At 43.0% G+C, this 15525-nt stretch overlaps 2 protein-coding genes across 4 annotated transcripts in view; one reads left to right on the top strand and one right to left on the bottom strand.

The window, feature by feature from the left end:
- Window positions 1-3621, bottom strand: part of IARS2 (isoleucyl-tRNA synthetase 2, mitochondrial) — a 41186-nt gene extending 37565 nt beyond the window's left edge. The window contains exons 1-3 of the mRNA XM_064164540.1: window positions 3204-3621; window positions 2289-2411; window positions 452-608 (exon numbers count right to left, since the gene is read on the bottom strand). Of these exons, the coding sequence (XP_064020610.1) occupies window positions 452-608; window positions 2289-2411; window positions 3204-3446 (523 nt within the window). The 5' untranslated portion in view covers window positions 3447-3621. The remainder of the gene's footprint in view (window positions 1-451; window positions 609-2288; window positions 2412-3203) is intronic.
- Window positions 3580-15525, top strand: BPNT1 (3'(2'), 5'-bisphosphate nucleotidase 1). 3 transcript variants are annotated; one of them, XM_064164542.1, is made up of 9 exons: window positions 3583-3935; window positions 8029-8153; window positions 9095-9199; window positions 9555-9662; window positions 10154-10202; window positions 10954-11045; window positions 12444-12641; window positions 13645-13750; window positions 14901-15525. In XM_064164542.1, exons 2-9 carry the CDS (start codon window positions 8037-8039, stop codon window positions 15047-15049), a joined length of 924 nt encoding a protein of 307 aa, XP_064020612.1. In that variant the 5' UTR covers window positions 3583-3935; window positions 8029-8036; the 3' UTR covers window positions 15050-15525. The 3 variants fall into 3 exon arrangements, with proteins under 3 accessions (XP_064020613.1, XP_064020612.1, XP_064020614.1); XM_064164543.1 differs by lacking the exon at window positions 9095-9199 and having other exon boundaries at window positions 3580-3935; XM_064164544.1 differs by lacking the exon at window positions 8029-8153 and having other exon boundaries at window positions 3584-3935.

The raw sequence follows: 15525 nt of genomic DNA, 5'->3' as shown, positions 1-15525 counted from the left end.
TTGTAGACAGTAACAAGATCACCCCTGAGCCTCCTCTTCTCCAGGCTGCACACCCCCAGCTCCCTCAGTCTCTCCTCATAGGGTTTGTGCTCCAGGCCCCTCACCAGCTTTGTTGCCCTTCTCTGGACATGTTCCAGCACCTCAACATCTCTCTTGAACTGAGGAGCCCAGAACTGGACACAGTACTCAAGGTGTGGCCTGACCAGTGCTGAGTACAGGGGAAGAATAACCTCCCTTGTCCTACTGGCCACACTGTTCCTGATGCAGGCCAGGATGCCACGTCATCTTAGCAAATGGATACAGTGACCACAGAAAACATCACCAATAGCTAACATAAAAGCCAACAATAAAGCAGAAAAGCTAACATAAAGGATAGAATGCACAATGTGAGTAGGATGTAAGGTTACTCAAGCCAACTTTTTCTATAATGATACAGCAAACAGCAGATTACCTTTCTGTCGGATTTGCATCGGTGAAAGATTTTCAGCATCTTTGACTTCTGACAATGCCTTCAGCTCAATTGGCAACCCATGACAATCCCAACCTGGCACATAATGGACTTTATAACCTCTCATGACATAGAAACGATTAGTGATGTCTTTCAAAATCTGAAAAGACATAAAGTGTATTATCATTTTAGCTTCCCTACATGGAATAGCTGCATAGAACCACAGAATCAACCAGGTTGGAAAAACAAAGGAAAAAAACCAACACAACAATAAAAGACCACATGGTAAATTCACATGTAAGATCATGCACTCATGATTTTATTTCCTCATCATTTTGTACTTTGGCAGAACCTCAGAGGACCTCTCCTCAAAGGAATTCATGCTCAATACAACTGAAAGATGCAGTGTATAAACATGCAAGAACTGAAGTGAACAGATCCCACCTGCTCTCATCTTTAAAACACTGAGCTAGATTTACAGTGCTGGCCTAGAGCATATTACTGTTTTTTGGTATAAGTGATGACCTATGAAAGCTTCTCATTTTCAGAAGCCCAGGCTTTGGCACTAATCCTGCAAAGAAGCTGCAGGGTGCATTTTAGTCTTCCCCACTTTGAATACATTTTGGATCAGGCCTGAGAGTGATAGCAGTTACATATTCCACAAGCATATTTAGGAGTTGTATTTCAAAGCTGAAAATTGTATTTCAAAAGCCACCAACATTTAGTCACTGTGGTTCCACTGAGGCCATCCACATAAAATAAAATAAATGCAACAGAACAAACTTACAAAATAATCAAAGAGGAACAAAAAAAAAAGACTAACAAGGCACAGCTCAACCCTGCAATACAGCAAATTATTACATACACACATAAAGCAACACACATTAATCCATGTTGTGTATGTGTGCTATGTTCACTGCACAAATAAGTGCACTTAATCTTCACAGTATCACCAAGGTTGGAAGAGACCTCACAGATCATCAAGTCCAACCCTTTACCACAGAGCTCAAGGCTGGACCATGGCACCAAGTGCCACGTCCAATCCTGCCTTGAACAGCTCCAGGGACGGCGACTCCACCACCTCCCCGGGCAGCCCATTCCAGTGTCCAATGACTCTCTCAGGGAAGAACTTTCTCCTCACCTCGAGCATAAATCTCCCCTGGTGCAGCCTGAGCCTGTGTCCTCTTGTTCTGGTGCTGGCCACCTGAGAGAAGAGAGCAACCTCCTCCTGGCCACAACCTCCCCTCAGGTAGTTGCAGACAGCAATAAGGTCTCCCCTGAGCCTCCTCTTCTCCAGGCTAACCAATCCCAGCTCCCTCAGCCTCTCCTCGTAGGGCTGTGCTCAAGGCCTCTCCCCAGCCTCGTTGCCCTTCTCTGGACACGCTCAAGCATCTCAATGTCCTTCCTAAACTGGGGGGCCCAGAACTGAACACAAGACTCAAGGTGTGGTCTAACCAGTGCAGAGTACAGGGGCAGAATGACCTCCCTGCTCCTGCTGGCCACACCATTCCTGATGCAAGAGAATTAATTACAGACCAGACTTTCTCCAAAAAGATGTTCTCTTTTTTTTAGTGCAACGTTCAGCTTCATGAATAAACATTCAGCATACATGTATCATATACTGGTATATGGTATATATGCCATGGCACAGTATCTATGTCACCGTGGCAGCAGATTGTATGTGCATAGCCAGATCATTTGCTTATCAAAAGCCTCACTGCCAAAACACCAAACACGTTAAAGTGATACTGATTTACATGAGAATGGATAACACACACAGCACATTATAGAAAGTGTTTATCACTTTAAACCAGCAAATCATGAATGAAGAAATATTTACTTTATTTAAAGCATGGCCAACATGAGGGTCTCCATTGGCGTAAGGTGGTCCATCATGAAGACAAAACTCCTGCTTTGTTTTCCTTTGCCTTTGCCATGAATATAGTTCCAAAAAACCACATTTCTGTAGAGACAACAAGAAAAAAAATAACTAAAACCCATCACAAGTCTTTGTGCTTAGAGAAAATCTGGATTTTAGATAGAGAGTAAGACACAGAATAAAACCAACCAAATGAATAAATAAATACCTACAGTTAACTTCTCTAATTCAGTAACGCAAGACTTTAGTAGTTTACAAACATCAAAAAGTCTGAGACAGACCAACATTAAGCTTAATAATCGTATTCTGGCTCTCCACTATCAGGAGGATCGTTGCTTTCATAGAATCATAGAATCAAGCAGGTTGGAAGAGACCTCCAAGATCATCCACTCCAACCTAGCACCCAGCCCTATCAAGTCAACTAGACCATGGCACTAAGTGCCTCAGCCAGGCTTTGCTTGAACACCTCCAGGGATGGTGCCTCCACCACCTCCCTGGGCAGCCCATTCCAATGCCAATCACTCTCTCTGGGAAGAACTTACTCCTAACATCCAGCCTAGACTTTCCCCGGCAAACAAAGACAAAACTGTAACAAACTTGAGACTACTCGGGCTATAAATAACTCAACTAAAGATCCCCAGCTCCTCCACCTCCTCTGCCATCTGACTTCAGAAACCTGCCCAGGCACCCACGAAAGCCTGCCCCACAAGAAGGTGACCGCAGCAAACGCGGGCTCGTACGCAAACCTCCGACCACCACCCCCGCCCTGCTCCCCGCGACCGGGGCTCCGTCCATCGCCTGGGCACGCCTTGCCGCGCCCACACCACAGCCGCCGGGCCTCGCACCCCCTGGGCAAGTCAACCCCCAGCCGCTAACCTGCTGCGTCTCCAGCTCGGTTTCAGGCTGCAGCCGCCCCGGGAGCTGCGCGGGGAAGCGGCTGTTCGGCAGCAGCACCGTGTCGCGGTACTGGGAGTCCTGCCGGCTCTCCGCGGCGGGCTGCTGGCTGTTCGCTTCCGAAGCGGCGGAGCGCGGCCAGCCGCAGGAGCCGCCAGCCCGGGCGCGCAGCAGCACCCGCGCCCGGGCGAGAGCCACCGGCGGCACCGGCCAGGCCCGAAACATCCTCACCGGGCGCCCGCAACGCGCGATGGGGAAGCGCTTCCGCCTGCGCTGCAGACAGCGGCGCGCCGGCGACGGGCCGCGGGGAAGGACATGTCTCGCAGCAACGCGTTTTTCTTCCCGCCGCGGAGGCCCTCTGCCGTGCCGGGCGGGGAAACGGGAGAGCCTTTCAACACTTCGCGAGGCTTTAGGACGGGTTTAACCTATTTTGTATAAACGGTGGCGTCCCCTTGACGTGATCGGAGGGTGTTATTGAGAAAGCCGGAGCAGAAGCCGCGGCACGGGTAAGGAGTGCCCGGCGGAGCTTGGACTTCGGTTCCGGTTGCTTCATCGCCGGGCCAGGAGACGGACAGGAAGGGCTCTTAGCGAGCTCAGATTGCCCCGCACGCTGCAGGCGAGCGGCGCCCGGAGGAGAGGGTAAGGAACAGCGTCGGTCGCTGGAGGAGCGCCAGGAAAACCGTCGAGCTCCAGAGAAAGGCCAGGCGGGAGACGGTGAGTTAAGCGGCGCCGCAGCCGAGAGAGCCGTGCCTGCCGTGCGCGTCCGCCGTTTTGTGCGATGCTCCCCTAAACGGATTAGGAGAGCACTGTTACAGCGCTGGCTGGTACGGGCTGCAGTGCTCGTGGTTTACTGGCGTGAATCCCAGTTACGACAGAATCCGGATGGTAGAGGTAGGAAGGGACCTCTGGGCGCCGTCTACTCCAGCCTCCCTGCTAAAGCTACTTCGCCTAGATGAGGTTGCGCAGGAACCAGGTGGATTTTGAGTCTCCAGAGATCCCACAGCCCCTCTAGGTAGACTGTCTAGATAGTGCTTTGTCACCGTCAAAGACATTATTCCTTACGTTCCAATGAAGCTTTTTGTGTTCAGGTTTGTGCCCACTGCCCCTTGTCTGGTCTCTGTGCACCACTGAAAGAACACAAGCTCAAGAGACCTCCGAGCACTTTGGTGAATCGATGAGGTGGCACAGTGCTTTCCCACTGGAATTCTGTAGGCGAACCAGTGAGACCCAGGCACACACTCCAGCCTACTTCTGCTGGGTAAATACTATCTCCTTACGGTATGCAGAAGGAAAAGTTTATCATTTACTACATGTGAGCCAAAGTTTATTGTAAAGAAATAGGGACCTCTAGTCATCTGGGCTTAGAGGAAGAAGCTGTGGTTTAGCACTTGCATGTAAAGATGTGCTGTAAAAGGTATCCGTCTTCTCCTTCCATCAGGTGAAACTGTAAATCTGGAAAATGGATGTTTGCAGAAAAGACACTATCATAGCAACATCAACAAACCCTTCCCACTTGCTTGATAACTTAATTGCAGCCGTACTGTAATAGTTAACTATTTCAACGTTAACACGTGTAACAAGAACTGGAGGACTCAGGAGTTATCAAAGCAGGGTGGCTTTTTCAGTTGAGACCATTCAATAGTTTAGTTGCTAGGCTAGGAGAAAGGATGGCCTTTGGAGGTGGAGGGGTTTTGAAAATCACAGAATCACAGAATGGTTTAAGTTGGAAGGGACCTCAAAGATCATCCAGTTCCAACACCTTCCTATAGGCAGGGACTCCTCCCACTAGAACAGGTTCAGTATATATGTACAAATGAAGTACAGAATGAACCCTGCCTTGATGATTGTCCAGCAAGCAACAACACTGGAGTGAAATCCAGAGAATTCCTTGTTAATCTTTTTCACTTCTGCTGGTCAATCCTCTTTTTTCCCCCCTCTTCCCTTTCCCCTTTCCCCTTTCCCTTTTTCCTTTCCCCTTCCCCTTCCCCTTCCCCTTCCCCTTCCCCTTCCCCTTCCCCTTCCCCTTCCCCTTTCCCTTTCCCTTCCCCTTTCCCTCTCCTCTCTTTCTTTTTCTTTTTATTTTTATTTTTCTTTTTTTCTCTTTTATCTTAAAATACATTAGTCCCATGATCTGCTAATTGTCGACATGCAGATTTGCAATGACAAACTTCCTTCCCCTCTCTTTCCAGTTAAACAGTCCCATCTCAGCAAGCACTTTAGCAACTGAAATGGGAAGTGCAGGCTTCCTATTTCATAGGCAATCACACAGACTTTCTTTGAAAGGGCAAATGATGTGCACATTTACACTGAGGGGTAGGTGCTGTGCAGCCTTCCTTAACTGCAGTTTTGTAAGAGTCAGCCTTGTCCTTGTTTGTTCACAAGCAATATATCCACGAATGGATTGTGGCATGGGCATTGCCCTCATCAGAAAGAGTATGCCAGCAACTTAGAAAGTGAAGTTAGAAAGATGAGAAACTTAAGGCTAACTAGCACACATGTTTATCTAACCAAAAATATCCAGCACACCATGCCAGGTTCCTCAAAGTCTGTGTGGGAGACCAGTATGACATGCTCACTCACCAATATGATGGATAAAGTCGATACCATTTATTGAAGCTAAGAGTGATACTTATATAGTGGCTAACCTCTAGCATTGCTCTTTGCCTTTGCTGTAAACAGATGTTGTCTGAGGTCACATCAATATCATCTACAGTAGCTAGACTTATCTCATTATATTATACTGTACTGGGTAGACTCCTCAAGAAACATACAATGACCTATTGCTACTTATGCAATGCTTGCTGCAATTGCTGCCAAGACTGATTTTGAGGCAAGAGGAGTATCATTTTCTAAGTGGTGGTGGTTAATGAGTTCCTCTGTATTTTTTTGCTGATAAGTGTTTACTTGGAATTACATCATATGTGTGAGTCCAACCCAACGAGCATGCAATCTACACAGAAAAAGAAATGACAGCAATGAGCACCACAATTTAAAGAATACAGAGTAGTTATCAAGACTTCTTTTTCCTGGAGTGGACAAAAGCTTGGAGGAATGGATGACTGTTAGCCTTTTGCAAGAGTGATAGGTATCTTCCTGTTTGGGAACTGAAGGCATGGTGTATGGCACTAATGTGTGCAGGGCAACAGAGGTAGAAGACAATAAAAAGAATGGCAGAGCATGAAATGCTAAAAGAAGGAAAGGAGATGTAATACATTTCCTAAAATATATTAAAAGAAAAAGGTTAAAGACAATAGAAATGATGTTAAAATTTAGATGAACAGCCTCTAACAAGCAAATTTTTGCAGTGTCTGCAGACCAGTAGCTTATTTTATGTCCACAATTAGAATCATAGAATCACTACAGATGGAAAAGACCTTTAAGTTCATCAAGTCCAACTACAACCCATCTAGCATGACCACTAAACCATATCCTGAAGCACCACATCTACATGCTTCTTGAACACCTTCAGGGATGGCAACTCCACCAGCTTCCTGGGCAGCCTGTTCCAACACCTCACCACTCTCTCAGTCAAGAAGTTTTTCCTAATGTCTAATTAGAGCACCGACAAAAACCTGTTTTATAATAAAATAAATTCAAATAATAAAGTTCCTCTTCTTATTCTGTCTAGTAGCCTTGTACTTGAATCTGGGCAAAAAAAAAAAAAAACAAAAAAACAGCTCTGTAGGCTCAGTTCTGAGTTTTGTATGTTCAAAACATACAAAAATGAATACATTTTTTAAACGCTTCTGATAAAGAATTTCTGCTGTTGTTTAAATCTAGATTTTATTTTAGTGAGGAGAAATAGATATTTGAAAAATCTGGCCTAAAATAGCCTTGGATCCCCATGTTTAATTGTATTTTTAAAACACTGAAGCTCACTTCATTACTGCTTTGCACAATCACAGGCTGGAAAAGACACTCAGGATCACCAAGTCCAACCTATAATGCTACTCTACAAGATTCACCTTGAACTATATTCCTAAGCACCACATCCAAATGACCCTTAAACACATCCAGGGTTGATGACTCAACCACCTCCCCGGGCAGCTCAGTAACCCACTTTACTCTTCTTACTTAGCTTAAGCTCTGTTTGAAATGTTATGGGATGAGATTGAACAAGGCCAAGTGCAGGGTTCTACACTTTGGCCACAACAACCCCAAGCAGCACTACAGGCTGGGGACAGAGTAGCTGAGAGCAGACAGGAAGAAAGGGACCTGGGGGTACTGGTAGATAGTAGCTGAACATGAGCCAGCAGTGTGGCCAAGAGAGCCAATGGCATCCTGGCCTGCATCAGGAACAGTGTGGCCAGCAGGACAAGGGAGGTTATTCTTCCCCTGTACTCAACACTGGTCAGGCTACACCTTGAGTGCTGTGTCCAGTTCTGGGCTCCTCAGTTCAAGAGAGATGTTGAGATACTGAAATGTGTCCAGAGGAGGGCGCCAAAGCTGGTGAGGGGCCTGGAACACAAACCCTATGAGGAGAGGCTGAGGGAGCTGGGGATGTGCAGCCTGGAGAAGAGGAGGCTCAGGGGAGACCTCATTGCTGTCTACAACTCCCTGAAGGGAGGCTGTAGCCAGGTGGGGGTTGGTCTCTTTTCCCAGGCAACCAGCAACACAGTCTCAATTTGTGCCAGAGGAGATATAGGCTGGATGTTAGGAGAAAGTTAGGGTGATAAGTTGCAGTGGATGATCTTGGAGGTCTCTTCCAACCTGGTTGATTCTATGATTCTATTCTATGTAAAATATTTTTCTTCTTGCCTTCTCCTGAAGATAGAAATGAACAAGTTTGCTTTTTCTTTCTTTTCAGCATTCAGAATGGCTTCTCCAGCTCTTCTCATGCGTGTGGTTGCCTCTGCCTACTCTGTTGCAGAAAAAGCTGCAACAATTGTTAGAAATGTAATGGCTACAGGAGACCTGGGGATAGTTGAGAAGGTATTACTTTTACTTTGTTTCAGTTTAATTTCTGTCATAAATACTGGGTTAAATACAGGTCAAACTAGTATTTTTGAAAGCAAATGGAGAAGAAAATAGAGTACTCACCTCCCTGATACAAGAAATATTCTTTACTAAAGGATTAAAATAGCATTAAATAACTTGTCTTTTGACCAGTATTTCTGAATGATGTTTGGACACTTAAGCACAGCATAATTTTGTTCTTGTTTTCCTTATAAAACACAACTTTGGATACCATGTCAGAAATCATATTAATGTGTCTTTCCCATTGACTTCCATTCCTATTTTCTAACTGCTGGAAGTACCATGCCCTTCATGAATTTTGGATTAGGATAATCATAGAATCAACCTGGTTGGAAGAGACCTCCAAGATCATCCAGGCGAACCTAGCACCCAGCCCTAGCCAGTCAACTAGACCATGGCACTAAGTGCCTCAGCCAGTCTGTTCTTGAACACCCCAGGGACGGTGACTCCACCACCTCCCTGGGCAGCCCATTCCAATGCCAATCACTCTCTCTGGGAAGAACTTCCTCCTAACATCCAGCCTAGACCTCCCCCAGCACAACTTGAGATTGTGTTCCCTTGTTCTATTGCTGGCTGCCTGGGAGAAGAGACCAACCCCACCTGGCTACAGCCTCCCTTCAGGTAGTTGTAGACAGCAATGAAGTCACCCCTGAGCCTCCTCTTCTCCAGGCTAAACAAGCCCAGCTCCCTCAGCCTCTCCTCACAGCTCTATGTTCCAGGCCTCTCACCAACTTTGTTGCTCTCCTCTGGACATGTTCCAATATCTCATCATCTCTCTTGAATTGAGGAGCCCAGAACTGGACACAGTCCTCAATGTGTGTCCTGACCAGTGCTGAGTACAGGGGAAGAATAACCCCTGTTACAGGGGAAGAATAACCCTGCCCATCCTTTGACAGACTGGAGCCAATGACTTGCAGACCAAAGCTGACAGACTGGTACAAATGAGCATTTGTGCTTCCTTGGCACGGAAGTTTCCCAAGGTGACAATTATAGGAGAAGAAGTAAGTACCTAGTTTCTATCATACTAACAATGTAACTTGCTGTAGCTTACAGTGGGATTTCCTTTGGTAGGTTGTAGGAAATCATCTGGGTTTGTTGTTGTGGTTTTGGTTTGGTTTGGTTTGTTTGTTTGTTTGTGTAGTGGGTTTTGTGTGTGTGTGTTTTGGTTTTTTTCTTTTACAATAGTATTTCCATGGCATTTCACCTTTCCATTCATAGAATCATAGAATCAAACAGGTTGGAAGAGACCTCTGAGATCATTCATTATCTTTGTCAGTTAAGCAGCAAGCAAATCTAATTCTAAGGCAAATTTAGTGACTGCAACTCCTCTATTAATTTTGGAAATTGTTTTGTTAGGAACTGTCTAGTGATGAAGTAAGTGAGGAATTAATTGAAGATGGCCACTGTGAGGAAATACTGAAGAAAGCTTGTCCTGCTCAGTACTCAGGAATTAAAGAGGAAGAGGTAGTGTGATAATGTGATACATGTCTTCACATTTTACCCTGTATTACTTACTGATTTTAGCTAAGAATGATGCCAAATTTTTATTGTCTGTAAATCAACATACAGTCATCAGAATCATACCTCCAGAACTGGAAATTCTGCATATCCCTATGTGAAATAATGAGAAATGTAAATTTGGCTTTCTACAACTTGTAATTCAAATTAATTTGGAAGGAATCTACTTGGACATAAGAAAGTAATGTCATCACTAAGTTCAGTTCAAGCCTTAATATCTCCATTAAGATATTTTCTTAGTTCTAGTCAGTGTTCAAGCTTTACTGTGAAATACTATTGTAGGCTTCAGTCACATCATAAGGTTATAAAATGGAATCTCTATTTCCTTACCATCATAAGAAAAAAACCTCCAAACCCAAACCACTGAACTATATACTTTGCATAGTAATTGACATGATCTGTATTTGTTAATTTTCCTCTTTTTTTTACTTTTTAAGCTTGTAATATGGGTTGATCCCTTGGATGGAACCAAGGAGTACACTGAAGGTTGGCTTCTCTTTCAATTGTGCTGATTAAAACAATAATTATAGCTATGTAATAAAGTAGCATAGATGTAGGTAGCTGTATGACAGAAGTTACACACAATATTGTTTCATAAGGCTATTGTTGTTTCTGTAGTTTGAATTCTATGGGTTTTTTTTAATCATTCCAGTTAGTTCTAACCAGTATCCAATGATCCTGAGGAGCTACTGAGTGCCCAGCAGTTTTTAGAATCATAGGATCAGTCTGGTTGGAAGGGACCACAAGAATCATCTAGTTCCAACCCCCCTGCCATGGGCAGGGGCACCCTACCCTAGAGCAGGCTGGCCACAGCCTCATCCAGCCTGGCCTTAAACACCTCCAGGGACAGAGCCTCAACCACCTCCCTGGGCAACCCATTCCAGCTGTCAACATATTACTAGTTTTGAATCCTGTTAAGGATTTCATACAGTTACAGAATAATATCATCTTATACTGCTATGTAGCTGTGTTACTAAGTTTTTCTCATTGTGTGTTAATTGTAGCTTTATTAAGAGAATTCTACGTGGGCCATTTTTATCCAGATTTCAAGGCTAAATGACTAAAGCAAAAGTAAATATTATATCAGCCAACCCTATTACACCTGAAAATCTTGATTGATATTTGCAGTTTTAAGACCCCAGCATGTATATTAATTTGAGGACTTTCATTAAAGATATTATTTTAAATATATACACTTCCTGTTTTTCAAGCATACATTCATTTGATTTCTGTACAGGTCTCCTTGACCACGTAACAGTTTTAATTGGAATTGCTTATGGAGGCAAAGCAATAGCAGGAGTTATTAACCAGCCATATTACAACTATGAGGTATTAAATGCATTGATTTGTTTAAAAGCATTAAGTGATTTCTAACTGTCTCTTTCTAGTTAGCACACTCTAAACTGAAAAGCAGTGTGGAGTTGGTGTTGTAATATAAGGTGATGTTTTTATTAAACATACCATAAAATGGTTCAGGGGGGAAGGGACCTTAAGGATCATCTAGTTCCAATCCCCCTGCCATGGGCAGGGACACCTTCTACTAGACCAGGTTGCTCAAGGCCTCATCCACCCTGGCTTTGGAACACCTCCACGGGGAGGGTATCCACATCTTCCCTGAGCAACCTGTTCCAGTGTCTCACCACCCTCACACTGTAAAAAGTTTCTCCCTAGTATCCAATCTAAATCTACCCTCCTCAAGCTTCAGTCCACTCCCCCTCATCCAATCATTACAAGCCCTTGTAAAAAGTCCCTCTCCAGCTTTCTGGTGGACCCCCTTCAGATACTGAAAAGCTTCTCTAAGGTATCCCTAGAGCCTTCTCTTCTCCAGGTTGAACAGCCCCAACTCTCACAGCAGAAGTGCTCCAGCCCTCTGATCATCTTCATGGCCCTCCTCAACATTTTCAAAGTTGAGTGAATCTCAGGGCTCTCTTAAGAGCTGTACTGAATCCTGAGGCCTGTGTAATACATTGAAATGGTATATTTTACATATGTACTGTACATGTTTCTGTAGGACAGATAAAGCTTACACTGTGAAACAAGTACAGATGGGTGTTCTGGCAGTCTTTGCTAGAAAAATCTGCAGTAAATCCATGCAATAGGTGCATTTGTGATGTCTGGTTACTGCTATAAATCTGCAGCCCTTAGTAGTCCCAGCATACCTGTCACAGACAGCTGGGTTAAGTTTCAGGTATAAGTGCTGGGTGGCCACCTACAGGTATTTACATGTCTGGAGACTATTTCAGTAGTATCTGTGAGGGGAGGCAATAGCTCATCATGCAGCCTGATTAATTAAACTTACTAGTATTTTAAAGAAAAAGTATTTGAGCTGACTCTGTGTGTGCTATGTGATGCATATGACCAAACATTTAAAATCATATTTTCAACTAGAGATTGTGCCTGAAGTACCTAAATATAGAAATATTAATTTGTCAGTCACTGGAGGCAGGATGCAATGCACCACCACAATGTCACAGATAAGAAAAGAGTAAATTATGTCAATGCCTCTGAGGGAAAATGAGCCAGCCTCTTACTTTGGGTTCTAGAGTAGTTATTCTTAAGTGTCATTGTTTAAATGTATAACTCAGTGTTAATATTGCATTCCCTGACAGAGACATATTTTCCTATCAGGGAATATGGTATCAATACTGAATTAATTCCATTTGTGCTTTAAATGCTGGTCACTAGGATTAACTATCACCTGAACCTGTGTACCTTTTTTTTTTGTAGGCAGGAGCTAATGCAGTGTTGGGCAGGACAATCTGGGGAGTCCTGGGCATAGGTGCCTTTGGATTTCAGCTCACAGAAGCACCTGCTGGGAAACACATTGTTGTTACCACTCGTTCTCACAGTAGTGCCCTGGTGAACGACTGCATCAGTGCCTTGAACCCAGACAGTGTTATCAGAGTTGGAGGAGCAGGAAACAAGGTATGAAAACTCCAAATCTTTTCCTTTCACTGGAAGGTGATTCTTTTGGAAAAATAATTTTATAGAAATAATTTGCTTACTTGCTTGACTTGACAGTTGACTTCCTTCTCCTGACCCAGTAGTACCTATCTTCCCAGTATGCAGTCTGACAAGAGGTAGAGGCAGTTTGGTACAGATATATTTGTAACAGTGTTTATGCTGGTCGTGGCTGAGGTCCATCTTTCCCAACATTCTGTTTCTAGGGGAGAAAATTAAAATGTGTGAGTCTAGGATGACTAAATGAGAATTTGATTTAATCACAATTGATAGACAGTTCCACCTATTCGTGTTAATGAAGTTTTTGTTCCAGCTATGTAGCAGCACATGGGAAAGGCTAAAAGTAGAAGCATGCAGTGATACTACCTTTGCAAAACTTCTCTCCGTACATACTACAGGTTTTGAAGCTTAATTTTGTCATGGCTGTCAAAAAACGATTTGTAGAATTATTTGGGTTGGGAAGGACATTAAAGATCATCTAGCCACTAAAGATCAGCCTCCCTGCTGTGGATGGAGACACCTTCCACTAGACCAGGTTGCTCAAGGCCTCACCCAGCCTGGCCTTGAACACTTCCAGGGAGGCATCCACAACCTCTCTGGACAACTTGTCCCAGTGTCTCACCACACTTACTGTAAAGACCATACAATTTCTCTTCTTCCATGTGTGTGAAGCCCAAAACAGCACCAAGACAACACTCAGATATTTTGTGCTTTACTTACTAGTACTTACATGAGATGGAAACTCTTATTTCTGAAGCTGAAGGCAGATTTTCACCCTGTAGACAATCACTCAGAATGGTAATAGAGTATAGCTTTCTAACTCTTAATATTGAAAAGGAAATGGCTGGTGTTCCCTCTCTAAGTACATAGAATAAACTGATCTAATCTCTGTTTCCTGGTGTCCTTTTTACCCATTTCTAAATGCCTAGATCCTTTGCAAAAGATTGCCACTCTCTATTCATAACAGATCATTCAGCTTATAGAAGGCAAGGCATCTGCTTATGTATTTGCCAGTCCTGGGTGCAAGAAATGGGATACATGTGCACCTGAAGCTATTCTACATGCTGTGGGAGGTAAGTTAATGGCATTCAAAATTCTGAGATAACTAAAACTGAAGTTATTTATACTTTTCTTAGAAAAAAAAGAATTTCCAAGCACATCCTTGAAAAGAAAAATGACAATACAGTTGTATGTTTAAATAGTCACAATTCACTAGAAGCTTTGAGCCCTTTGGAATCAACAGGGTAACCCCAAAGGGACAGCAAATTATTATTGGCTAGTATTTCACAGTGAAGTCATCCTGACCTACTAACTGGATAGAGTAGTGTATTAAAAGCAACATATTACATAATATGTGGACATTGAATTCTTAAAACAAAAATGACCCTAATCATGCAATTGTTCTTTGGATGTTCAAAGTCCAAAAGTGAGTAATCTGTCTAATTCAGTAAAATTAGTGGTCTTTAGCCAACACGAGCCATTTTACTTTTCTAGAGGGCAAGAGGTTAGAGAGGTTATGAAAAATCTCACTGATAGCCATTTGAATATAAATTGCAGTATTATTATGATCTGTTGTTCTTGAGAGACCTTTCACCACCATAAGCTAAGGTTGTGGGATTTGATCTCCTAAATTCTATCAAGCCAGGATACAGGCTTCACAATGCCATTATTTAACTCTTCTGCAGTCTCCAGTGTTGATAACTGGCATAGCTTTAAGCACAAACCCTCAACTGATCTGGGGCAGCACAGTGCTGTATTTAGCCTCATTATGTAGGTATCTTGCTAAATTAGCTTGCATAAAGATCTGTGTTGCTCTCACCAAGTGATTTCTAGAAACTCATTTAAAACTAACTGAGGTTATTTCTATATTATGTTAGATTTTGTTGTACACTTAGCCTGGCTTTTACCTGAAATTAGTATTTGTCTTTCTTTGTCAATGGCCAACATCAAAACTACCCAGGAAGCATTTTGATTAATCCATAAGAGAAAGGGGTTGTTTTCCTGAAACATAAGGAATTTAAGCATTGCTGAAAGAAAGTAAAAGCATTAGCTATTCAAGTTTAGTCAATAAAAAACTTGCACTGGGGGCAAAGGTATTTCCAATCTGAAGAGAGGCATTTGTATGCCAAAGACCATTGTTTTTTTCTTAGTTACATCACTTGTACTAATAAATTCTTTCCAGATGCTGTTTGCTGGAATATTTTTCTTTGTTTTTTCTTGCAGGCAAGATAACTGATATGCATGGGAATTCATTTCAGTATAATAAGGAAGTGAAACACATGAATTCAGCTGGGGTCCTTGCCACTCTGAGAAATTATGACTATTACGCCAGTCGCATTCCTAACACAGTTAAACAATCTCTTGTGCCTTAAAGCACTAAAACTTCTTCACTTGGAAGGCTGAGAGAGTGAGCTTGGTGGAAAAGAAAGCAAGCAGATAACTGAGCTTGAAATTTTGTTTTATAGAATCCAAACTGAATTCTTACATTAAGGTGTTCAATAATTTCAAAATGACATACAGAATCTCTAGATGTATGTTGGATGAGATTCTTTTGCTATGTTGAACAGGTAACATCAAAACAGTCAAAATCCTTCAGTGTGTTCTTTGGGAATATTCATTTGTCATGCCTGTGCTTAATATACTGCTAATCGTAACACTGCAGTCCAAAAATCATCTTAAAATTCAGGGCAGAAAACAATGTTAAATCATTTGCCTGGTCTTGATCAATGAGTTTCGTTGCATGCAGTCATCAGCAAGGGTTTATTGTGTTAAATACAAACAAGCTGAGAATTTAGCTGGGTGGATAATGCAATTTTATAATAAAGCTGACAGTTTTGATTCTTAGAAA

Source organism: Pogoniulus pusillus, chromosome 25, assembly GCF_015220805.1.
Source record: "Pogoniulus pusillus isolate bPogPus1 chromosome 25, bPogPus1.pri, whole genome shotgun sequence".
Lineage (NCBI taxonomy): Eukaryota > Metazoa > Chordata > Aves > Piciformes > Lybiidae > Pogoniulus > Pogoniulus pusillus.
This window is presented reverse-complemented; position numbering and strand designations above follow the sequence as displayed.